The sequence below is a fragment of the Jaculus jaculus genome, chromosome 3, assembly GCF_020740685.1.
Source record: "Jaculus jaculus isolate mJacJac1 chromosome 3, mJacJac1.mat.Y.cur, whole genome shotgun sequence".
NCBI lineage: Eukaryota > Metazoa > Chordata > Mammalia > Rodentia > Dipodidae > Jaculus > Jaculus jaculus.
Window position 1 is genome coordinate 12920703 of NC_059104.1, and position 24860 is coordinate 12945562.

Genomic DNA, 24860 nt, shown 5'->3' on the forward strand with positions numbered 1-24860 from the left:
TGGTCCTCCTTTGGAGGGGAGGGGGGTTCCCGCCGCGCTCCGAGGTGTTTGCAGCGTCTCCATTCGGCACCCGAGGCGCGGGGGGTCAGCCGTGTGCAGCGCCCGCCCCTCCTCCGCCCGCCGCGCCCCGCCCCGCTCCGCCCCGCGCCTCGCCGGACACCCCGCCCCGAGGAGGCGGCCCGGAGAGCCGAGCGAGAGGCTGGTGGCATGGGGGAGCGTCGGTCGCCGTCGCCGCCACCCGTACGGTCGTCTCGAGCGATCCGGATCGCTGGACGCCGGGGAGGCGGAGAGGGGCGCCTGGGGGCGTGAGACGGAGGGGCGCGGCGACGAGGGGCGCCCCGCGAACGGGACGGGCGGCGAAGGGGAGCGCCGGGGCGCAGCGGGCCGGGAAGCCCGGACGCACCTGGCGGCGGCGCGGCCGCGGCCCGACCGCGGGGACTGCGGCGGGGACGGGCACGGCGGGAGGAGGATGTCGCAGCCGCCGCCGCCGCCGCTGCCGCCCGCCTCGGCCGAGACTCGGAAGTTCACCCGGGCGCTGAGCAAGCCCGGCACGGCGGCGGAGCTGCGGCAGAGCGTGTCGGAGGTGGTGCGCGGCTCGGTGCTGCTGGTGAGTGACGGGCCGGGGGCGCGGGGAGGTGAGGGGGGGACACCGCGCAGGTGACCCTGCAAAAAAGAAAAAATAAAAAAAAAAGACGGGACGTGGAAGGTCCTGTACGCCAGCAACTTCCAAGAGCGCACAGATCACCCACCCCACGGCTGTCCCTCGGCTCCAGGGACATTTCCTCCAAGCGAGAACCCCTCCCCCACTTTACCTGTCCTCAGTACTTTGTCCCTTACCCCCATCTCAGGTGTTCTGCGGGGTTTGGGCACCTGAGTCCTGGACCGGCCACGTGGAGTGCAGTTGGGATTGGAGGGCGGGGGGATGTCTTCCACATCCAATGCACCGTCCAGGACGGGGGTGACCCTTGTGTGGACCCCTTGGCCCGTGGACTCGTGTCGGGGAGGGATTGGGGTTCAGCATCCTTCCCTCCGCCCCGTGTCCTCGAGCAGACATCCCCGAGAGCTTTGGGTCGCCTCTTTGGAAAGGTGGGGTGGCCGCGGGGTGGGGGGCCTTTGCGCGGCCCGGGGATGGCCCTGCCGGATTTGGCCGAGGCGCGCTCGGATCGCTGGGGCGGTAGGTGGCCGGGCGGGCGGGCTCCGCAGGGCGGCTGGAAACTTTTTAATTTTTTTTTTTTTTTTTTTTTTTAGCAGTTCTTCGTATTGTCCCGAAAGGGGCTCGTTTGAGGGTAGGTGACTTGTGTTGGCACGTGAAAGGAGATGGGCCTTGAAAGCGACTCTCTGTCCCTTGGAGGCGCTTGGTCGTGGGATTGTCGAGGGGTGTTGGCTGGTGACACCCGGGCGGAGGCTTCAAATTGTAGGGGCAGGTCGGTCCCCGGCGGACAGGATCGCGTGAATGATGTTTTTGGACATTTGTTGTGGATTTCTATATCCAGTTTGCTCAGTTTGAATTTTCTCTCGTTTGCTAGCTCTGCCAAGTCAGGCCAGATTTCTCAAACTTCAATTCGATTGCTAATAATAATAATAATAATAATAATAATAATAATAATAATAATAGTGGTATTTTATTTTTCCTGTTTCATGGAAGTTGATCCTTTAAGGAGTAGAACAGGAGCTGGGGACGTGTCAGAACCAGGCGGGCCATCCTCTTCCATAACCCAGCTAACTTCTCTGCTTTGGTCTGTGTATTATGGCCAGCGCGTCAAGGGTGAAACCGACACTCCTGTGACATCTTCTCTCAAAAAAATATTTTTATTTTTATTTGAAAGAGAGAGAGATAGAGAAATAGGCAGGTAGAGAGAGAGAAAGGGCATGCCAGGGCCTCCATCCTCTGCAAAGGAACTCCAAATGCGTGCGCCCCCATGTGCATCTGGCTGACGTGGCTCCTGGGGAGCGGAACCTGGGTCCTTTGGCTTCGTAAGCAAGCGCCTTAACAGCTAAGCCATCCCTCCAGCGCCCTGGTGACATCTTGTCTGTTCTCACCTGACACTTGGTATTCCCTACAGGGGCCTGTTGCGCTGATCAGAGTCAGTCAAACTTTACTGGGTCACGATTTCCGTCGTGCGGCCCGCAACCGCGCAGGGGAGCAGTTAGCAGTCTAATGAGCCAGTTAAGTGGAACACAGAGGCCACAGCTCCACACACCACCACTAATCACTGGTGTGCAGCACTTCTTAATCATGAACTCTTGCAGTGGGAGGGTGGCCTCGTTGTGTCTGTGTCCAGGTGTGACAGGCTTCTGTGGGTTTACCTGGTGATGCTTTTGCTAGTACCGACTCCCCCTGGGCAACCTCTTAAACATGAATAGCCCGACACCCTGCTGGTGTCTCAGCCCTTAGTCATTGTCTAATGAAGTCTGCAAGGATGGCCTGGAGAGATGGTTTAGTGGTTAAGGTGCATGCCTGCAAAGCCAAAAGGACCCCAGGCTCGATTCGCCAGTACCCACGTAAAGCCAGATGCATAGGGTGGTACAGGTGACTAGAGTTCCTCGGGGGTGGCTAGAGGCCCTGGCATGCCCATTCTGACCCTCCCTCCCCCATAAATAAATAAATAGACCTGCAATGAAACAATTATAAAATGTAGGGGAGGGCTGGAGAGATGGCTTAGCGGTTAAGCACTTTGCCTGTGAAGCCTAAGGACCCCGGTTCGAGGCTCAATTCTCCAGGACCCACGTTAGCCAGATGCACAAGGGGGCGCACGTGTCTGGAGTTTGTTTGCAGTGGCTGGAGGCCCTGGTGCGCCCGTTCTCTCTCTCTCTCTCTCTGCCTCTTTCTCTCTCTGTCTGTCTCTAAAATAAATAATATAACAACAAAAAAAGTTTTAAATGTAGGGGAGAAAGTGGGCCTGCTCAGGCGCATGAAAGGCTTGCTGGCTGGAAGTGGGGTACGCCACAGTCATTCTGTACTGCAAAAAGAAGACTCTGGGAGAGCTTATGAACACTGAAAATTACCCATAAACCTCAACCCCTCCTGCCTCGTCCTTCTTGCTGCTTCAGTGTCTGCCAGGAAGTCGCAGCAGATGCACCTGCCACATAAATTCTGGCCTGTTTGGAAGTAGAGCAGTAACCAAGCCTTGATCTGTCTATCCACGCTTGGATAGAAGTATGACTCTGCTCTGCCATTGATGACTTGGGGCAAGGTTAGCAAAAGGTCCATAACATAGGACAGGCTCAGTAAATATTCCTAACTGGGTGACTAATAAAGCAGTTCTGGAACGGCTTAAGACATAGCAGTGGTTTGACTGGCTCTTCCCACGCTCCACGTGTTGACGAGTGGATGGTCTTGAGATCAGAAATGATGAGATTAGATAGGGTAGTTGGGTAATAAAGGTTGGCATTGTGAAACAACCTTTGGGGCTGGAGAGATGGCTTAGTGGTTTAAGGTGCTTGCCTGCAAAGCCAGAGGACTCTGATTTGATTCCCCAGGACCCACATAAACCAGATGTACAAGGTACCACATGCATCTGGAGTTTTGTTTGTGGTAGCTGGAGGCCCTGGCACACCCATTCTTTCTCTCTCTCAAATAAACAAACAGACAAAAATTAAAAAAAAAATATTTGAGGGCTGGAGGGATGGCTTAGTGGTTAAGGCACTTGCCCGCAAAGCCAAAAGACCAAGATTTGATTCCCTAGGGCCCATGTAAGCCAGATGCACAAGGTGGCACATGCATCTGGAGCTCGTTTGTGGCAGCTGAAGGCCCTGGCACACCCATTCTTTCTCTCTCTCAAATAAACAAACAGACAAAAATTAAAAAAGAAAAATCTTTGAGGGCTGGAGGGATGGCTTAGTGGTTAAGGCACTTGCCTGCAAAGCCGAAAGACCAAGATTTGATTTCCTAGGACCCATGTAAGCCAGATGCACAAGGTGGCACATGCATCTGGAGTTCACTTGCAGCGGCTGGAGGCCCTGATGTGCCTGTTCTCTCCCTCCCTCCCTCCCTTCATCTCTCTCTCTCTGCCTTGTTTTCTCTCAAATAAATAAACAAAATAACATAAATCTTGAAATGTAAAGGTGACATGTGCTTGTAAAAATTCATTGTTCAATAGCTTCCCTTTTTCATGGACTAAGATCTGTGGGCCTTTCTAAAGGTTTTGTATTAGACAAGCTTGAAAATAAACAGACAAAAAAAATCAGAGAAGGGCTGGAGAATTGGCCTAGTGGTTAAGGCATTTGCCTGCCAAACCAAAGGACCCAGGTTCCATTCCCCAGTACCCACATAAGCCAGATGTACAAGGGGCACATGTCCCTGGAGTTCGTTTGCAGTGGCAGGAGGCCCTGGCATGCCCATTCTGTCTCTGTCTCTCTTCTCTCTCTCTCTGCTTTCAAATAAGTAAATAAAAATTAAAAAAAATAGAGACGGCTGGATATGGTGGCTCATGCCTTTAAATCCAGCATCTGGGAGGCATTGGTAGGAGGATTGTCATGAGTTTGAGGCCAACCTGTGACTACAGAGTGAGTGCCATGTCAGCCTGGACTAGAGTGAGACTGTACTTCAAAAAACCAAATTAGATAGAGAACTATACTGAACCTTTATGTTTCAATATCTGGGTTAAATAACTATCAAGGTTTTGCCAAAGTTGCTTTATTTTTCCCCCTTAGCCCCCTTTTTGGTGTGATTTCCCCATGCCTAATAAAGCATTTCACCCCAATATACCTAGTATATTGTTAAAAATAAGGAATATTTTCTTTTTTAACTTTTTATTGACAACATCCATAAATATAGACAAATGCCATGATTATAATCCTCTCTCATCATCTGTTTTTTTTCCTCCTCCCAGATCTCCCCTTAGGAATATTTTCTTGTCAGTGTAATGCCTTCATGACATGTTAATAATAATGTTATGTGTTATTCAAATTTCTCAGGATTTTATGCAACATCTTTTTTTAGTTTGTTTGTTCTTTGAGGCAAGCCCAACAGACTGGCCTTTTTTTTTTTTTATGTGAGAGAGATGAGAGAGAGAGAAAGAGAAAGAGAGAAGTGGCAGCTAAGCCATCTCTCCAGCCCTTAAGCAAAATCTTTAGTTGTTAGTTTTATAAAAGTTTTTCAGACCTTCCAAAATGTGGTTAGCTCATTCATTAGCCTTAAATTTCTTTTTCTAAAAAAATATTTATTTATTTGAGAGAGAGAAAGAAGCAGAGAGAGAGACAAAGAGAGACAGAGAGAATGGGCATGCTGGGGCCTCCCAGCCACTGCAAACGAACTCCAGATGCATGCGCCCCTTTGTGAATCTGGCTTACGTGGGTCATGGGAAATTGAACCAGGCTTTACAGGCAAATGTCTTAACCACTAAGCCATCTCTCCACCCCCCCCTTTTTTTTTTACAAAAAGATATATATATGTGTGTGTGTGTGTGTGTGTGTGTGTGTGTGAGATTTATTTATTTGAGAGAAAGAATTAGCCTTAAATTTCTTAATTTTTTTTTTGTTATTTCTATTTATTTGAGAGCAACAGGCAGAGAGAGAGAGAGAGGGAGAGAGAATGGGCGCGCCAGGTCCTCCAGCCACTGCAAACGAACTCCAGACACATGCACCCCCTTGTGCATCTGGCTAACGTGGGGTCCTGGGGAATTGAACCAGGGTCCTTTGGTTTTGCAGGCAAGCGCTTAACCGCTAAGCCATATCTCCAGCCCTAGCCTTAAATTTCTTGATAATGGAGTGGCTCCATGTTTCCGTGTTTTAATCCTTGAGGGTCAGTAGTTCAGGTAATGGATTGTAATCCCAGCTTCATTTAGTAGCCGTGCAGTGTTAGGCATGTAACTTAACTTGCTTGGGTCTGAGTTTCCTCATCTATGGAGTTGACATCATAATTGTATTTATTATATAGAGTTGTTGGATGGATTATGGGAATAGGTAAGGCTTTCAGTACCTGGCATATATTCTACCAGATACTTTTTACTTTTGGTTTTAGAGACAGCGAGAGAGACAGAGAAAGAGAGAGAGAATTGGCATGCCAGGGCCTCAGCCACTGCAATTGAACGCCAGAAACTTGCGCCACCTAGTGGGCGTGTGTGACCTTGTGCTGGCCTCGCCTTTGTGTGTCTGGCTTACGTGGGATCTGGAGAGTAGAACCTGGGTCCCTTAGGCTTTGCAGGCAAGTGGCTTAACTGATAAGTCATCTCTCCAGCCCTCTATCAGCTTCTTACATCGCTTTGATTGTTGCTTAATTTCTCTGTAGCTCAGGGTTCCTACTATGTTAAATAGGGGTCTGGATTAAATTGTGTAAGCGTCTCTTACCCTACCAACAGGCTTTGATTCTAATTTCTTTATGGTCAGTTGAAGTATTACTGGTGATATTCCTACCTGGAGGAAAAGTAATTTATGGGTTTTGGTAACAAGAATCATCGAAATTATCTTTTTCACGCTTTAGAATAGCCAGGAGGACTGCAGGTTCAGCAGGAAAGCTAGAAATAATTCCCTGAGCAGGATTTGGTTGTGATTGCTTTCGGAGTTTTCTGAAGGAATTTTACCTCAGGTCTTTCAGATATATTAAAGACAGCATCCTGAGGGCCCAGTTCTAAGAGGACATACTGCCGAAGACCTAAAAATAGCCTTTCTCTGAAAGATTTGTGTAGGTATCACGACACTTTTCCTTTGCATAGGTTGGCAGCCTCAGTCACATGTGGGTATTGATGTACAAGTCATCTGGCTGCCCGGCTTCCTTACTGATCTGGTCTTTGTGTGTTCTTGTGGCTTGAGACTCTCCTTGGATGTCAAGCCCTTGCCAAGGATACCATTCCACACCCATCTGAGGTGCAGCAGTATGAAATGAGGTGACCCCAGGCCAGGTCATCTCTGAGTTTCCCTTTGTTACTGGAGGGGGACGGGCTAAAGTCTTGAGGTGACACTAACCAGGTCTCTCTGCTTGAGTCTCCCCTCACCCGGCCCATTCACTTCACTCAAGATTCCAGTGTTATCTGAAGTCATGTGAGACCCAGGTAAGGGGTTTCTTTGAAGGTAAAAGCGCTTTTTGGCTGTAATTGTAAATCAGATAGCTCACTGGCAACTGAAGCAGCCTGAGCTTTACCTCACTGTGTCTCTCTACTCTCTGGTGGAGTCCTGACAACCAGAAATGTCCCCAAATGCAGGAAGCTGGGTGGAGGCCTGTCTTCAGCTGGACAATCAACAGCAGGCTCTGTTTCTTTGGTTTCTAGTCTTCTGGAATGTTAGGAGACAGGAGGACATCAGGAATGCCATGAACAGGGAGGAAAGGAGGCTGGGAATTGTTCTCCACTTTTCTGGAGGTCTGCTGTGAACTAGGACACTGCTGGCTGCTGAGAGGGTGGTGTGACATCGTGTCTTTGCTCAGAGAGGGTGCCTGGTCTAAACAGGTGGACAGGTCGGCCATCTACAAAAAGACAGATAATGAACTGGAGAGATGGCTTAGTTGTTAAGGCGCTTGCTTGCAAAGCTTAAGGACCCAGGTTTGATGCCTCAGTGCCCATGTAAAGCCAGATGTGCAAGGTGGCACATGTGTCTGGCGTTCGTTTGCAGTGGCTGGAGGCCCTGGCGTGCCATTCTCTCCATCTGCCTCTTTCTGTCTGTCTGTCTCTCTCTCATAAGTAAATACGACATTTTAAAAAGATAGAGTACAAAAGACTACCACCGGAGGGTCAGATGTTTAGATCTGAGCCAGCTATGGTGATGCGTGCCTGTAATCCCAGCCCTGAAGAGGAGGAAGCGGGGAGGTGAGTTCAAGGCCAGCCTCAGCTGCATAGGGAAATGCTGTCTCAAAGCAAACAAACAAAAAAAGTGAGTTACAGAAAACTGAAGATGAGATCACAGAGAAGAGGTGTACCTGAATGAGGGTTTATGAAGAACTAAACTGGAAGGAACTAGAAGGAACTGGAAGATGCAGAGAGAGGAAGACTTGAGTTTTTTTTTTTTTTAAAAAAAAACTGGAAAAGAATATAAGAACCTAAGCAAATGGTTAAAAGAACTGGGTAAGGTAAGAAAGAGCTTGGGCGCAGAGGGGCAGGTTTTAAGAGGAAGGGAGAGAAGCTTTGAAAAACACAGATGCTAAATCTGGGGCAGACTCAATGACAGAGAGGACACATAAAGTAGATCTGCGTGTGTGTGTGTGTGTGTGTGTGTGTGTGTGTGCATGTGTGCACACCTCACGTGCGTGAGTCAGAAGCCAGATGAAGACATAGGGGTCCTTCTTTAACACGGTTTCCGCTCATTGCCTTGAGACAGAGTCTTTTCATGAACTTAGAGCTTGCACTGAGCTCCAGTTATCCTTCCTTGTGTCTCCTCCCTCCTCAGGACTGGAGTTACAGACATGTATGTATGATCACACTGAGCTTTTTATTTTTCTTTGTTTTTTTTTGAGGTAGAGTCTCATTCAAGCTCAGCCCTGACCTGGAATTCGCTATGTAGTCTCAGGGTGGCCTCGAACTCACGGCGATCCTCCTACCTCTGCCTCCTGAGCGCTGGGAGGAAAGGCGTGCGCCACCACGGCCAGCTACGCTGAGCTTTTTGTGTAAGAGCTGGGCATTGAACCCAGGGCCTCCTGCTTGTGTAGCAAGCACTCTTAAGCACCCCTGAAATAGATGTATTTCTGTTTTCTTTTAGAAAACTGTTCTTAGGAAAGAGGCTTAAATTAGGCTATGAACATATGCCTCTTAGAGAGATCTTTCTGTAAGTGTAATTCTGGGAGTAAATAATGTGACTCGTTCGTGTCAGACAGTCCCAGGAATGGGAAGAGAGGAGCCTGCGACGTGGACGGAGAAAACCCAGAGACAGGCCAGTGTGTGCAGGTGCACCGGGGTTGCCATGTGGGCAGGACTCAGGTGGTGCCAGTCAGTGAGTGCTGGGGGCACTAGTCAGTAAATGGTGTTGGGCACAAAGTGTTGGAAGCCCATTTTATGTCACATGCTGAATTAAATAATAACTGAATGTGAAAGTTACGAGTAAAAGTAAGTAGAAGAAATGACATAAAAGCAATAGCTATTAAGGGTGGAGGGATTTTTAAAAATGTTTTAGTTTTATTTATTTATTTGAGAGAGAGATACAGAAATAGGAGAGAGGGAGAGAGAAAGAGGGAAAGAGAGAGAATGGGCATGCCAGGGCCTCCAGCCACTTCAAACAAACTCCAGATGCGTGTGCCCCCTTGTGCATCTGGCTAACGTGGGTCCTGGGGAATCGAGCCTCGAACCGGGGTCCTTAGGCTTCACAGGCAAGCGCTTAACCGCTAAGCCATTTCTCCAGCCCAAGTTTTTATTTATTTATTTATTTTTTTGTGCTTATGTAGGTGTAGAGGCGCACACGCATGAGTGTGCATGTGTCTAGAGGTTAGAGGACAGCCTTGGGTGTTCCGTAGGCACTGTCTCCCTTCTTTGAGATGGGGTATCTCGTTGGCTTTGAGCTCAGCAAGCAAGCGAGACTGGCTGGCCAGTGAGCCCCAGGGTTCTGCCCGTCTCTGCTGCTCCAGTGCTGAAATTCCCAGTGTGGGTCACTGTGCCCACCTTTTTTTTTTTTTTAATTTTGTTTATTTATTTATTTGAGAGTGACCGACAGAGGGAGAAAGAGGCAGAGAGAGAGAGAGAGAATGGGCACACCAGGGCCTCCATCCGTTGCAAACGAACTCCAGATGCATGCGCCCCCTTATGCATCTGGCTAATGTGGGTCCTGGGGAATCGAGCCTCGAACTGGGGTCCTTAGGCTTCACAGGCGAGCGCTTAACCGCTAAGCCATCTCTCCAGCCCTGTGCCCAGCTTTTTTTTATGTGAGTCATGGGGATTCAACTTAGGTCTTCATGTTTGCAAGGCAGATACTATACCAAATGATCATTTTCCCCAACCATGATATCCTATACCTGTAATGCCAGCACTGGGAAGGCTGAGGCAGGGGAATTGTCATGAGTTCAAGACCAGCCTGGACTACAGAATTAGATCCTGTCTTAGGCACACGCATAAACAACATAGAGATATTGCATGTGAAGTGTTTAATACCAAACACATAATGCTTTTATTATGTTAATAACGGAAGGACTAGTTATCTTGAACACACACACACACACACACACACACACACACACACACACACACACAATGTGGAGACAGTATTTATTGAGCACATATGACGCCCTAGGATGTGTGTGAGAATTTCACATATGTGAGAGTAAGTCATCTTAGGGTCACAGCTGTACATGGGCACTGGACTTTACACCCTAATTCTTAGCCACTGCGCTGCCCCCCTGCCTCCCCAAGTTAACAGGAAACCTCTGTCCTGGGCGTCACAGGCACTGTTCAGTTAAAAATCCATTCATAAACTTAGAAGCAATACTTGGCCTCTGCTTGCTTGTGTGTGGTTCAGTCTCTGTCACTGTTAAGATTTTGTTCTGACATGTGTGTTCATGTAGAGTATGTGGTGTGTGATGTGATGTGTGATTGGCATATGCACACATGTGCCGATGTGATCACCCCGTGTGTGCACGCGCAGAGGCCCGAGAAGAATGTTGGGTGTCTTCCTTAATCCCCCACCTACAAATTCCCAAGAGATGGAATCTGTCATTGAACCTAGAGATGCTGTATTTGGTCAGAGAGCCCCAGAAATTCTCTGGTCCCCCCCCCCCCACCATGTCCCGAAGGGATTACGGACTTCCAAGGCCATGCCCAGCTTTTTAAAAATTAAAAAAAAATTTAGAAAAAATTTTCAAGACATGCTTTCAGTCTAGCTCGGGCTGATCTGCAACTTACTGTAGCTCAGGCTGGCTTCAGACTCACTGTGAACCTCCTACCTCAGCCTCCCCAGGTTCTAGGATCAAAGGTGAGCGCCACTGAAATGTGGGTGTTGGGGAATTGGATGCAGGTCGCTTTGCGTCCTCTCTGGCCCTCGTGCTTGAGAGGCAAGTGTGCTGACCTGAAGAGCCATCTCTCAACCCCCGGTATTGTTATTATTATTACTTTTAATTTAACTAGGTGTGGTGGTGCGCTCTTTTAATCTAGGACTTGGGAGGCTGAGTTGGAGGATTGCTGTGAATTTCAGGCCAGTGTGGGCTACAGAGTGAATTCCAGGTTAGCCTGGGTTAGAGTGAAGACCTTGCTTTGAAACAAAACAAAACTAAACAAAACAAAGCAAAACAAAACCAACCAAAAGATCACATCATCTTAGGAGTCTTACAAACCACTTTAAAGGAAGGTACTCTAGTAGGAAAAAAGAGGAAAGGTCATTACTAGCCAATTCCTCAAAGAGAGGAATACAGCCAGCCAGTAGAAAGCAGAGAAGAATTAAAGAAACATCAGCCAAAGTAAGATGGCAGTTTTGCCTGACAAAGAGATACAAGAGGGATTCTCAGGGCCAGGCTGAACTGGTCACATTTGTTTGCAGAGCCAACTCATGTCCCTATCTTCAGGGGCCCCACTCATGGTATTTTATGGGAACTGTAACTCCTACAGTTTTTTAGCATGATGGATAGTATAACCTCTTTGCCCTTGGTCTATATATATATCAAGAACCTTAGAATGCTCCCATTCCATGGCCCAGTATTGAAAATTATAGGCATGTCCGGTCTGAAAGGGACATAAAGCACTGTTGCCTGCTCCGGGCAGAAAATGTGAAAAATGAACCAGATGCAGGCTGTGTAAAGGTCCTCATAGTGGTCTAAATAAATTGTGGGACGTGGGTCATTTCAAAAGCTGTCATGTTTTCATGTTAGAAGAGTAGTGACTGGGAACGTTCTTTTGTTTTGTTTTGTTTTTCAAGGCAGGGTCTCACTCGAGCCCAGGCTGACCTGGAATTCACTATGTAGTCTCAGGGTGGCCTCGAACTCACAGCGATCCTCCTACCTCTGCCTCTCGAGTGCTGGGATTAAAGGTGTGCACATTGGAAGGGTTGGGGGTAGGTTGCTTAAGTTCTGAATCCCTTGATTTTGTTGCTAACCAGTATGTAGCCTGAGCTTTTCTTGGTCTCAGGTTTTCAAGTCTGAAAAATGGGGGTCCTAATAATGACCATTCACAGAGTTGTGGGGTTGAATGACTGAGTTGTTTCACAGCTCTCAGAACACTGTCTGACATGGGTACTCAATCAATGTAGCTACTTAGCCAAATTTACAATTTTTAAATTATTATTATATTTTGGTTTTACGATGTAGGGTCTTGTGCTAGCCCAGGCTGACCTGGAATTCACTATGTAATCTCAGGGTGGCCTCGAGTACACAGCGATCCTCCTACCTCTGCCTCCCAAGTGCTGGGATTAAAGGCATGTGCCACCATGCCTGGCACTAATTTTCATTTTTATGTGCGTGTGTGTGTGGGGAACGTGGGGGTGATGTGCCTTTTGATTCTACAGATGAATGCCAGATACTTATACCACTTTTTGTGTCTGGCTTATGTGGGTACTGAGAATTTGAATCCCAGATGGCATGGCAGTCTTTGCAAGCAAGCGCCTTTAATCACTTAGCAATCTCTCCCACACAGCAAGGATGCTGCCTCGTCATTGAAAGTGGGCTGTGGGCCTGGGTCATCTTGCCCTGTGACCTAGATTGATGACAGCTATCTTTTTTGTTTTTTTTTTTTTGTGTGTGTGTGTGTGTGAGAGAGAGAGAGAGAGAGAGTCAGAGAGAATTGGCGCAGCAGGGCCACTGCAATTGAACTTCAGATGCTTGCACCACCTAGTGGGCATGTGCGACCTTGCGCTTGCCTCACCTTTGTGCGTCTGGCTAACGTGGGATCTGGAGATTCGAACATGGGTCCTTAGACTTCACAGACCAGTGCTTTAACCACTAAGCAATATCTCCAGTGTCCCCCCACCCTTTTTTTTAAAAAAAGAGTTTTATTTATTTGTTTAAGTGAAGAAGAGAGAGAGAGAGAGAGAGAGTCAGGGAGAGAGAGAGAGAGAGAATGGCTGCATCAGGGCCTCTAGTCACTGCAAATGAACTCCAGATGCACGCATCGTCTTGTGCGTGTGGCTTTACGTGGTTACTGGAGAATGTAACCTGGGTTTGCAGGCAAGCGCCTTAACTGGGAAGCCATCTCTTTTTTTTTTATTATTATTTTTATTTATTTATTTATTTATTTAATTTATTTTATTTATTTATTTGAGAGCGTCAGACACAGAGAGAAAGACAGATAGAGGGAGAGAGAGAGAATGGGCGCGCCAGGGCTTCCAGCCTCTGCAAACGAACTCCAGACGCGTGCGCCCCCTTGTGCATCTGGCTAACGTGGGACCTGGGGAACCGAGCCTCGAACCGGGGTCCTTAGGCTTCACAGGCAAGCGCTCAACCGCTAAGCCATCTTTCCAGCCCGGAAGCCATCTCTTCATCCTTCATCCCCGACGGCTACCATCCTAAACACAGCAGATCCTTATAGGAGGAATGAAAAGAGTGTTGTCTCTGGGGTCTCACTTATGCTCACGTTTCACTGGCTAAAGTAAATCTCATGAGCACACCTACCTCCAAAGGGCAAGGAAGGACGATTCTTTGTGTGTGTGTGTGGGTGTGTGTGTGTGTGCAGATGTGAGCCTCCCACGTGCATGTGTGCGGAGCCCAGAGGAAGATGTTGGGTGTGCTTCTCTTCCTCCTTGTCTCTCTGAGACAGAGTCTTTCATGGAACCTGGAGGTCCCTATTATGAGCCAGGAAATCGAAATCAAACTCAATCCTCCTGCTTGTGCGGCCACATCTCACACCTCTGAACCATGTTCCATGTGTTCTGAGTCCTTTTTGAGACAATGTTGTGTAGTTCAGGCTGGCCTTGAACTTACTATGGAGACAAGGATGACTTTTTTTTTTTTAACTTTTTTTGGTTCATTTTTATTTATTTATTTGAGAGTGACAGAGAGAGAAAGATAGATAGAGAGAGAGAGAATGGGTGCACCAGGGTTTCCAGCCACTGCAAATGAACTCCAGACGCATGTGCCCCCTTGTGCATCTGGCTAACGTGGGTCCTGGAGAATTGAGCATCGAACCGGGGTCCTTAGGCTTCACAGGCAAGTGCTTAACCGCTAAGCCGTCTCTCCAGCCTGACAAGGATGACTTTGAACTCTGATCCTCCTGCCTCTATTTGTCAGTTGCCAGAGTTAAGGCATTTGTGATCAGGCCCAGCAAGGACAACCCTTTCCATCCTTGGTGAGCAGCACTAATGACTGCTAGGACCTGGCACCTCCTTTCCTCTGTCTCCTGCCCTGTTCTGGTCCCTGCAGTATTGGGGCCAATGTCTGTGTAAATGTATGGCCCCATAGACTAAGATGTTTTATTAAAGTAAACTTGTAACTTGGGTCTCCAGCCCCTCTGCCTGGAGGAGCTGTCACTGGAATCCAGCCCAAAGGTGTGGAGGGAGCAGTTGGAGCATTGGTGGTTCATGCTTGCATGCTGTTTAAAAAATTAATTAATTAATTTTTTTGGAGGGGTTTGAGGTAGGTTCTCACTCTAGCCAAGGCTGACCTGGAATTCACTATGTAGTCTTAGGTGGCCTCGAACTCATGGTGATCCACCTATCTCTGCCTCCCGAGTGCTGGGATTAAAGGCATATGCCACCATGCCCGGCTTAAATTTATTTGTTTATTTTTAAAAATATATTTTATTTATTTATTTGAGAGAGAGAAAGAGGGTGGGGAGAGAGAGAAAGACAGAGAATGAGCACACCAGGACCTCCAGCCACTGTAAACAAACTCCAGATGCATGCGCCCCCTTGTGCATCTAGCTTACATGGGTCCCGGAGAGTCGAACGGGGATCCTTTGGCTTTGTAGTCAAATGCCTTAACTGCTAAGCCATCTCTCCAGCCCAAATTTATTTATTTTTATTGACAATTTCCATATTTGTAGATAATAATCCATGGTAATTCCCTCACTCTCCCCACTTTCCCCATTGAAACTCCACTCTCCATCATATCCCTTCCCCTTCTCTATCAGTCTCTTTTATTTTGATGCTATGATCTTTTCCTCCTGATGGTCTTGTGTAGGTAGTGTCAGGCACTGTGAGGTCATGGAGATCCAGGCCATTTTGTGTCTGGAGGAGCACATTGTAAGGAGTCCTACCCTTCCTTTGGCTGTTACATTCTTTCCGCCACCTCTTCTGCAATGGACCCTGAGCCTTGGAAGGTGTGATAGAGATATTGCAGTGCTGAGCACTCCTCCGTCACTTCTTCTCAGCACCATGGTGCCTTCTGAGTCATCCCAAGGCCACTGCCATCTGAAAAGAGAAGCTCTTGCTTTTGGTGTTTTCTGGCTGCTTGGAGGATGTCTCTCTGGTGGGATCTGTGAAAAGGAACCAGCTTCTTCCACCATGGGTGAAAATTCTGTGAGCCTGAAATCAAACCGTTCCTCCCATAAAATGCGTCTGGTAGGATGTTGACCCCAGCAACATGGAGCTGACTGTAGCATTGTTTTGTTTTGTTGTTGTTTTGAGGTAGGGTCTTACTGTAGCCCTGGCTGACCTGGAATTCACTGTGGAGTGTCAGGGTGGCCTCTAAGGGCTGGGGCTCTGTCCTGAAGATACACAGCGTTTGCCATTGCTCCCGGAATCTAAGGCCCTTTCCTACAGAGGCACCACCCTCCTCCTGCTGACACAGGGTCACGCATGCCCGTCTTAGCCTTCCCACTGCCTGGCATAGTAATTACCCTCCACCACGCTCCCTAGCTTTCTGGAACTTCACTCACAGCCTTGACTCTCCACCCGAAGTAAGACAAACCCTGCCTGTTCCCAGCTTTTCTTTTGTACCCCTCAGCACAATTTCTGCTTATTTATGTGTCCCATTGTTTACCAGCTGTTTCCCTCACTGCCTGCTGGTTGACTGTGTTTCCCCAGTGTCTGGCACGTCGCATGAGCTCACAACACTCGCTGTCTCTCTCTTTTATTTTTCCAAAGTAGGGTCTCACTCTGACCCAGGCTGACCTGGAATTCACTGTGTAGTCCCAGGCTGGCCTCGAACGCCCGGTGATCTTCCTACCTCCCTATTGCTGGGACCAAAGGCGTGCGCCAGCATGCCCAGCTAAAAATGTGTTAACCCTAGGCTGGCCTGGAGCTCCTGATCCTCCTGCCTCTGCCTTTTTCAGCAATCCCCCACCAGTGTGAGCCACCGTAGCTGGCTCTCTCTCTCTCTCTCTCTCTCTCTCTCTCTTGTATTTTTTTTTTCCTGGTTTCTCAAGGTAGGGTCTCACTAGCTCAGGCTGACCTGGAATTCACTCTGTAGTCTCAGGGTGGTCTTGAACTCACGGTGATCCTCTTACCTGTGCCTCCCCAGTGCTGGGATTAAAGGCGTGCGCCACCACGCCCGGCAGCTTTCTCTTTTTAAAACCTTTCTCTCTCGCTTTCTTTTAGAGTGTGCGCACTGTGTGTACAAATGTGTGCACACAAGCAGAGGCCAGAGGGGAACATCAGGTGTCTTCTGCCTCATTTCCTGTAGATAGAACCTCTCACTGAAACTGGAATTTTTTTTTTTTTTTTTGGTAGCTAGTTTACTAAGGAGCCGTAGCAATTTTCTGGTTTCCATCCTCCCCACCCCCCACACTGGGGATTATAGGCATACATGGCCATGCTCCGCTTGTTTTTTTCTTTGTTTTTATTCTTTTTTTAAAAAATTTTTTGTTGTTATTTTACTTATTTTAGAGCGACAGACAGAGAGAGAGAAGCAGAGATAGAGAGAGAGAATGGGCGCGCCAGGGCCTCCAGCCACTGCAAACAAACTCCAGACGCGTGCGCCCCCTTGTGCATCTGGCTAACGTGGGTCCTGGGGAGTCAAGCCTTGAACCAGGGTCCTTAGGCTTCACAGGCAATCGCTTAACTGCTAAGCCACCTCTCCAGCCCTGTTTTTATTCTTTTTCAAGGTAGGGTCTCACTCTAGCCCAGGCTGACCTGGAATTCACTTTGTAGTCTGAGGGTGGCCTCGAACTCATGGTGATCCTCCTACCTCTGCTGGGATTAAAGGTGTGCACCACCATGACGGGCTCACGCCCAGCTTTTTACGTGGGTGCTGGGGATCAAACTCAGATCCTTAAGTGATACTCATGCCTCACCCTCATGCATGTTGGGATTATAGGTGTGAGCCACTGGGCCTGGCAAATTTTTAATTTTTTTTTATGAATAAACAAAAACTAAAGACAATATGTCGGTGGAGAAGTGGCTTAAATTCTAAAGATAATATATAGGTTGGAGAAATGGCTTAGTGGTAGGTACTTGCCTGCAAAGCCTAATGACCTGGGTTCAGTTCCCCAGTACCTGTGTAAAGCCAGATGCACAAAGTTTTATACCTTGATTCATTATTTCTTTTGACTCCTTATCTATAGATTGATTTTCTATTTCTTCTTCTTCTTTTTTTTTTTTTTCCGAGGTAGGGTCTCACTCTGGCTCAGGCTGACCTGGTATTCACTATGTAGTCTCAGGGTGGCCTCGAATTTTTTTGGTTTTTTGAGGAAAGGTTTCACTCTAGCCCAGGCTAACCTGCAATTCACTCTGTATTTTCAGGGTGGCCTCGAACTCATGGCAGTCCTCCTCTCTCTGCCTGCTGAGTTCTGGGATTAAAGGCGTGCGCCACCCCCCCCCCCACCTTTTTTAGAACATAACCCAGCCATACACTCTCTGTAACACTTTTTATTTATTTATTATTATTTTGGTTTTCTGAGGTAGGGTCTCATACTAGCTCAGGCCAACCTGTAATTTACTATATAGTCTCAGGGTGGCTTTGAACTCTATCTCTGCCTCCCGAGTGCTGGGATTAAAGGCATGCGCCTGGCTTATTTTTATTTTATTTATTATTTGAAAGAGAGATAAAGAGGAAGAGTGGGCACATCCTGGGGAATTGAACCTAGGTCCTTTGGCTTTGCAGGCAAGCACCTTAACTGCTAAGCCAGCTCTCCAGACCTTCTATTTCTTCTTTGAAGCATCAGTGGGCTCTCACCAAGGATACGTACTGTCTGATTAGAACTTCAGTCTCCATAGAGGAGACTTCCGATCTGGTGAGACTTCCTTTCTTTGAAATTGACAGGGATAAGTACAATGAAGTGTGTGTTATGATTCTGAATATCGATCTGAAAGTGAAGTTGACGGCTGTGAATGACCTAGCGTTTCCATTGACCCCTCGGAGTTTATTCACAAACTCTTACATGCAGAGTTTGAGATTCTCATCTTGTATTCTCATGCATTTTGTCCTCACAGAAAATACTCGTTCAGTCATGTGGGTATAGAAAAATGTTCTCATGAAAGAGATTTACCACGTTGAGTTAAAGACAGGTTTTAAGCAGTCTCTGCGCAGAATCATTCATTTAAAAATGAGAGTTGGGGGCTGGAGAGATGGCTTAGCGGTTAAGTGCTTGCCTGTGAAGCCTAAGGACCCCGGTTCGAGGCTCAATTCCCCAGGACCCATGTTAGCCAGATGCACAAGGGGGCGCATGCGTCTGGAGTTCGTTTGCAGTGGCTGGAAGCCCTGGCGCGCCCCTTCTCTCCCTCTCTCTCTCTCTCTTTCTCTCTCTCTCTCTGCCTCTTTCTCTGTTTGTCGCTCTCAAATAAATAAATAAAAATAAAACAAAAAAATTAATAAAAAAAATGAGAGTTGGGCTAGAGGGATGGTTTAGTGGTTAAGGCGTTTGCCTGCAAAGCCACAGGATCATGGTTCGATTCTCCAGGACCCATTTAAGCCAGCTGCACAAGGGGGCGCATGCATCTGGAGTTCATTTGCAGTGGCTGGAAGCCCTGATGCGCCCATTCTCTCTCTCTTTCTCTCTCTCTCTCTGCCTCTTTCTCTCTCTCAAATCAGTCAATTAAAAACCAAACAAACCAAAAAACCAAAACGAGAGTAAAGCAACACTCTATTCACGAACAAGCTTAATGGTCTTACAGATACTGTATAGCAAATCATTTCTTTGGAGTCAGGAATAAGTTAAGTATCAGATGTTTCTTCCCTGGCTTTATGTGGGTGCTGGTAGAATCATGGTGGGATAGCACCATTTTCCAGTGGTCCCAGGGGACTGTCTTTGCTCGGGACAACAGTGGAGGTAGTGGACGGGACTTGGTCAGGAAGCTCCAAACACAGCTCTTCCTTCCCGGTTCGTGCTAGTTCCAGTGTAACATGTCCCATTAGGGTTAGGTGTTTTGGGTGCTCGGTTCCCAGGTGGTGGCAGCTTGGGAAAGTTGTTGGGAAGTGGAGCCTTGTTAGAGGACGTGTGTCCCCAGGGACAAGATACTGGTCCAGCCCGCTGGGTGTTCAGAGCTAGCTCAAGCAGGCAGCTTCCTTCCTGCTACCCTGCCTGCCAAGATGCATTGCCCTGGCTGTCTGCTCTGCCATGCTCTTCTTTGCCCCCCCCTGGAGACTATAAGCTCAAATTAACCCCTTCCCTCCTGTAAGCTGCTTCCGGCCAGGTGTTTTGTCCCAGCCACGAGCTGCACCATTCCTGTCTGTTTCTTCCCTCAGGGAATGACATGCTAATAGCTGTTAGGCCAGAGAGCTCTGTGATGAAGTGAGCAGTTGTACAATTCAGCTCTTGGAACCTGAGCTCGACAGCAGCGCTTGGCACACAGTCCGTGCCCGCACCGTGCATGCTGCTGCTGTTGATTCTGAGGGCAAGCGCAGGACTTGTGCGGAGGACTTCTTCCAGGGCAAAATGACAGAAAGGACGAAGCAGGGTATGTGTGGCCACAGTCGAATGCAATACGGCCTGTGTGTTAAGAACATGGTGGAAAGAAACACGTGAGAAGGTGAGGCTGTGATTTGTTCTTGATATTTGAATATTTCCAGATGGTTTACTTTCTTTTTTTTTTTTTTTTGTGGAAACGAAGGTTTATTTTGGCTTACAGACTTGAGGGCAACTACATGATGGCAGGGGAAAGCGATGGCATGTGCAGAAGGTGGCCATCACCTCCTGGCCAACATCAGGTGGAAAACAGCAACAAGAAAGTGTGCCAAACACTGGCAAGGGGACCGGATGGTTTACTTTCATAAGTGAATAGATAATCTATCAAGAAAGGGTGTCTAGCCGGGCGTCGTGGCGCACGCCTTTAATCCCAGCACTCGGGAGGCAGAGGCAGGAGGATCGCCATGAGTTAGATGCCACCCTGAGACTACATAGTGAATTCCAGGTCAGCCTGGGCTATAGTGAGACCCACCTCAAAAAAACAAACAAACAAAAAAGTGCATCCTGGGCTGGAAAGATGGCTTTGCGTTTAAGGCGCTTGCCTGCAAAGCCAAAGGACACAGGTTCGATTCTCTAGGTCTCACGTAAGCCAGATGCACACAGTGGCACATGCATCTGCAGTTCATGTGCAGTGGTTAGAGGCCCTGGTGTGCTCATTCTCCCTCCCTCCCTCCCTCCCTCCCTCCCTCCCTCTTTCTCTCTCTCTAATAAATAAATAAAAATAAATCTTAGCTGGGTGTGGTGGCGCACGCATTTAATCCCACAGCTTGGGAGACAGAGGTAGGAGGGTCGCCGAGAGTTCGAGGCCACCCTGAGATTACCTAGTGGATTCCAGGTCAGCCTGGGCTAGAGTGAGACTCTACCTCAAAAAATATAAATAAATAAATCTTTTTTAAAAAAGTGTATCTTAGGCATGGTGGCTCACACTTGTAAACCCTGCACTTGAGAAGCTACCTTGCTTGCCTGTACTTGATGTCCTAAGTACTCACAGAAAGCCAGATGCACAAAATGGCTCATGCATCTAGTTTGTTTGCAGTGCAAGAAATTAGTTTCTTGAAAGCTTTAAAATAATTAACCTGAATCTTTTTTTTTTTGGAAAGTACCATGAATTCACTGCGTTGAGAGAAATGACTGACCTGGAAATGAGATCATACTTCTTGGTGGTGAAGAGTCTCTTTTGAGGTTATCTGGTCTGGCTTCCTGATTCTACAGTAGAGGTCCATCCGGGCAAGACACTGGTGTGTGGTCATAGCTCATTGCTGTTAAGAGGCAAGAACAGAATGTAGTTTACTGACTCCTGGTCCAGTGGATTTGCCTCTGACTACAGGGGATAACTCAATTCCCTCATCTCATCAAGTGGCTTTATAGACAGACCCAGGGCATCAGATAACAGCAGAGCATGCGAAGCTTCTATTTGCACCCTGGGTCTCCTCCCTGCTCATGTATTTCATTAGTCTTGGGCCAATCTGTTCATGTTTTTACGAGCCAAGAAGGGGTTGTGCCTTTCTGTTTAAGAAGTATTAGGATGTAAGGAAGACAAGAGCAAAACCAACAGTTGCTAAGTCTAGAAGGAACATCTCAATACTAATTTATTCAGGAAGGATAATTAATTGAATAATCAAATAGTTATTGAAAGGATGGAAGATTATTATTATTATTATTATTTTGGTTTTTCGAGGTAGGGTCTCACTCTAGCCCAGGCTGACCTGGAACTCACTCTGGAGTCTCAGGCTGGCCTCAAACTCACAGTGATCCTCCTACCTCTGCTGGTATTAAAGGCATGTGCCACCATGCCTGGTGAAGATTATTATTTTATTTTTATTTATTTAATTTTAATTTTTTTGTTGTTTAATCTTATTTATTTGAGTGCGACAGAGAGAAAGAGGAAGAGAGAGATAGAATGGACACACTAGGGCCTCCAGCCACTGCAAACGAACTCCAGACGCGTGCGCCCCCTTGTGCATCTGGCTAATGTGGGACCTGGGGAATCGAGCCTCAAACCGGGGTCCTTAGGCTTCACAGGCAAGCGCTTAACTGCTAAGCCATCTCTCCAGCCCAAGATTATTATTTTAAATGTACTTTGGTTAAAATAGTTAAGTGGTCTGAGGAAAAAATAATAATAAAGCCTTCTTGGTCTCTCTTTAATTTTCCCCTCAAGTTAACAAATCCTTATTGTTTTTCTTTCCTGGTATCACTTGCCTTCCTTTGTCTTTGACCTAAAATTTGTTAGTGTAGAATCAATTGTGTTCGTGTTAGGAGTTTTACCTTTCTGATTGTTTTGCTTTCCCTTGGCTTAAGTAAAATAAAGAGATAGTTTGGCTCAGATTGTTTTATTATAGAAAACGTTGTGTTTCTAAGATTATTCGGAGGAATTATAAATACGTATTTTTCCGTTCATTTGTATGCATATGTATATGTGTTTATGTATGTTTATGATGTGTGTGTGTGTGTAAAACCTCCTATTGCTGGAGGTGTGTTGGGATTATAGACCTGGGTACCACTTGGCGTCTGGTTTTATGTGGGGCCCAAAGAGGATCAAACTCAGTTGACAGCTTGCAAGCAAGTGCCTTTAACCACCAAACCATCTTCCCAGCCCAGGCCGACTTATTTACTTAATCTGTCATTCTAACACATTGCTGTTTTCTTAAGTAGAAAACAGAGCTTCTATGGTGATAACAGAGGTGACATAATATTTATAGTATAGTAGATTCATTTATAAACTATTATTAGCCAAAATTTACAGAATATTTCATCACCTAGGTAAACTTCTTCCTTCACAGGCTTTTCTTAGCTTATTTTGCATTTTGGGTTTTTTAAAAAAATTTTTTGAAGAAATTTCCTTATGTGTGATGAAACAATGTTAATTTTTTTTCCCCAGAAAAAAACTGCTTCTATGTGATTTTTATTTTGTATCTTAACAGTTGGGTATGCTTTCCTAAATTCTTTGGTGGTGATTTTGTGAAAAAAAGATGAAGATAATAATTTTTTTCTTTCGTGTGTGTGTGTGTGTGTGTGTGTGTGTGTGTGTGTGTATGTGTATGCACATGTGTATGCATGTTTATATATGTGTGGGAGCATGTGTGCCTGTGGTGGCCAGAGGAAGGTGTTTAGTGTCTTCCTCTGTTGCTCTCCCCTTTATCCTTTTTGCATTTTTTCAAGATAGAGTCTTGCTCTAGCCCAGGCTGACCTGGAATTCACTCGGTAGTCTCAGGCTGGCTTCAAACTCACAGCGATCCTCCTACCTCTGCCTCCTGAGTGCTGAGATAAAAGGTGTGTGCCACCATGCCCGGTCTAGCCTAGTATTAACTTTTTATTTATTTATTTATTTATTTGCAGAGAGAGAGAAAGAAAGTGTTGCAGTCAGGTTTGCATTGCTGGTATAAATCAACCAACCAAGAGCAGCTTGTGGGAAAAAAAAGAGGTTTATTTTGGCTTACAGGCTCAAGGAGAAGCTCCACGATGGCAGGGGAAAACGATGGCATGAGCAGAGGGTGGACATCACCCCCTGGCCCACTAAAGGTGGACCATAGCAACAGAAGAGTGTGCCAAACACTGGCATGGGGAAACTGGCTATAACACCCATAAGCCCGCCCCCAACAATACACCGCCTCCAGGAAGCGTTAATTCCCAAATCTCTATCAGCTTGGGAATTTAGCATTCAGAACACCTAAGTTTATGGGGGACACCTGAATTGAACTACCACAGAAAGAAAGAGAGAGATATGACTGGGTGCACCAGGGGCTTCAGCCACTGCAAACGAACCCCACATGCATGTGCCACTGGACATCTGGCTTTATGTGGATCCTGGGGAATTGAACCTGGGTCACAGGCTTTGCAGACAAGTGCTTTAACTGCTGAACCATCTTTCCAGCCTCTGGTATTAACTTTAAAAAGATTTTATTTATTTTTGAGAGAGAGAGAGAGAGACAGAGAGGGAGGGAGGGAATGAATGGGCCCACCAAGGTCTCTAGCCATTGCAAATGAACTCCTGAAGAATGCATTACAATGTACCTCTGGCTTACGTGAGCACTGACGTCCTTAGGCTTTGCGGGCAAGCTCCTTAACTGCTAAGCTATCTCTCTAGCTGCTGCTATTAACTTTTTAAAGGGAGTTTATTAGTTCACCACTGAATACTTAATAGGACCAAAGATTCCTGACCAGTGTTGTTTTCTTCTGGGAAGAGTTAATTTACCAGGCAACAAGAATAGACATGTTGGTGTTGTGATTTTCAAAGTATGCAAGAAGCGGCCTAGGAGAGGAGGGATCGCCAGCTGGGTTGAAGACCGTCACATGTGATGAATACCATATCCTGGGCTGGTGTTCCAGTGCTGGAGGGGATGAACGTTTGAAGATTCATTGTGGGATGGTAGCGATGGACTCCTTTGGTACGCATGAAGAAGTCTGTTGGGGGAAGGGGTTCAGAATAGCTCCCACAAGTTGAGAATGTATTTTTCTCTGACTTCTGATTTTACAGTGTAGAGTCTGGCATACTCCAGTGAATGTTGCGTATCACATCAGGGAAACTGGGTGCTTCCCGTAGTCTTTATTTCTTTAGTTTTATTTATTTAGTTTCGAATTTTTGAGAGAGAGGGAGAAAGAGAGAGAGAGAGAGAGAGAGAGAGAGAGAGAGAGAGACAGAGAGAGAGAGAGAGAGAGAGAATTGGCGCACCAGGTCCTCAGCCACTGATATTGAACGCCTAATGCTGCGCCACCTAGTGGGCATGTGCAATCTTGCGCTTGCCTCACCTGTGTGCGATGTCTGGCTTAACGGGGGACCTGGAGAGTCAGACATTTGTCCTTAGGCTTTGCAGGCAAGTGTCTTAACCACTCAGCCATCTCACCCGCCTGGTCTTTATTGCTTTATGGTCTTGGCCAGGTGCCTGCACGTGGCACGTACGTGGTACAGAGGCACTGACCAACCTGAGTTGATTCAAGCTGCAGAATGGATTTCTTTTTTTTTAAATTTTTTTTGTTCATTTTTTATTTATTTATTTGAGAGCGACAGACACAGCGAGAAAGACAGATAGAGGGAGAGAGAGAGAATGGGCGCTCCAGGGCTTCCAGCCACTGTAAACGAACTCCAGACGCGTGCGCCCCCTTGTGCATCTGGCTAACGTGGGACCTGGGGAACCGAGCCTCGAACCGGGGTCCTTAGGCTTCACAGGCAAGCGCTTAACCGCTAAGCCATCTCTCCAGCCCAGAATGGATTTCTTTTTGACCAGTTCTCTGGGTTTGGAGCCAGCCTAG

The 24860-nt window shown here is 47.1% G+C and overlaps 1 protein-coding gene across 5 annotated transcripts in view; it reads left to right on the plus strand.

The window, feature by feature from the left end:
* Positions 1-469: 469 nt before the first annotated feature.
* Dock9 (dedicator of cytokinesis 9) overlaps positions 470-24860 on the plus strand; it is a 362490-nt gene continuing 338099 nt past the window's right edge. For all 5 annotated transcript variants that reach the window (XM_045145642.1, XM_045145649.1, XM_045145646.1 and 2 more), the window contains exon 1: positions 470-607. In XM_045145642.1, coding sequence (XP_045001577.1) covers positions 470-607 — 138 coding nt within the window. The remainder of the gene's footprint in view (positions 608-24860) is intronic.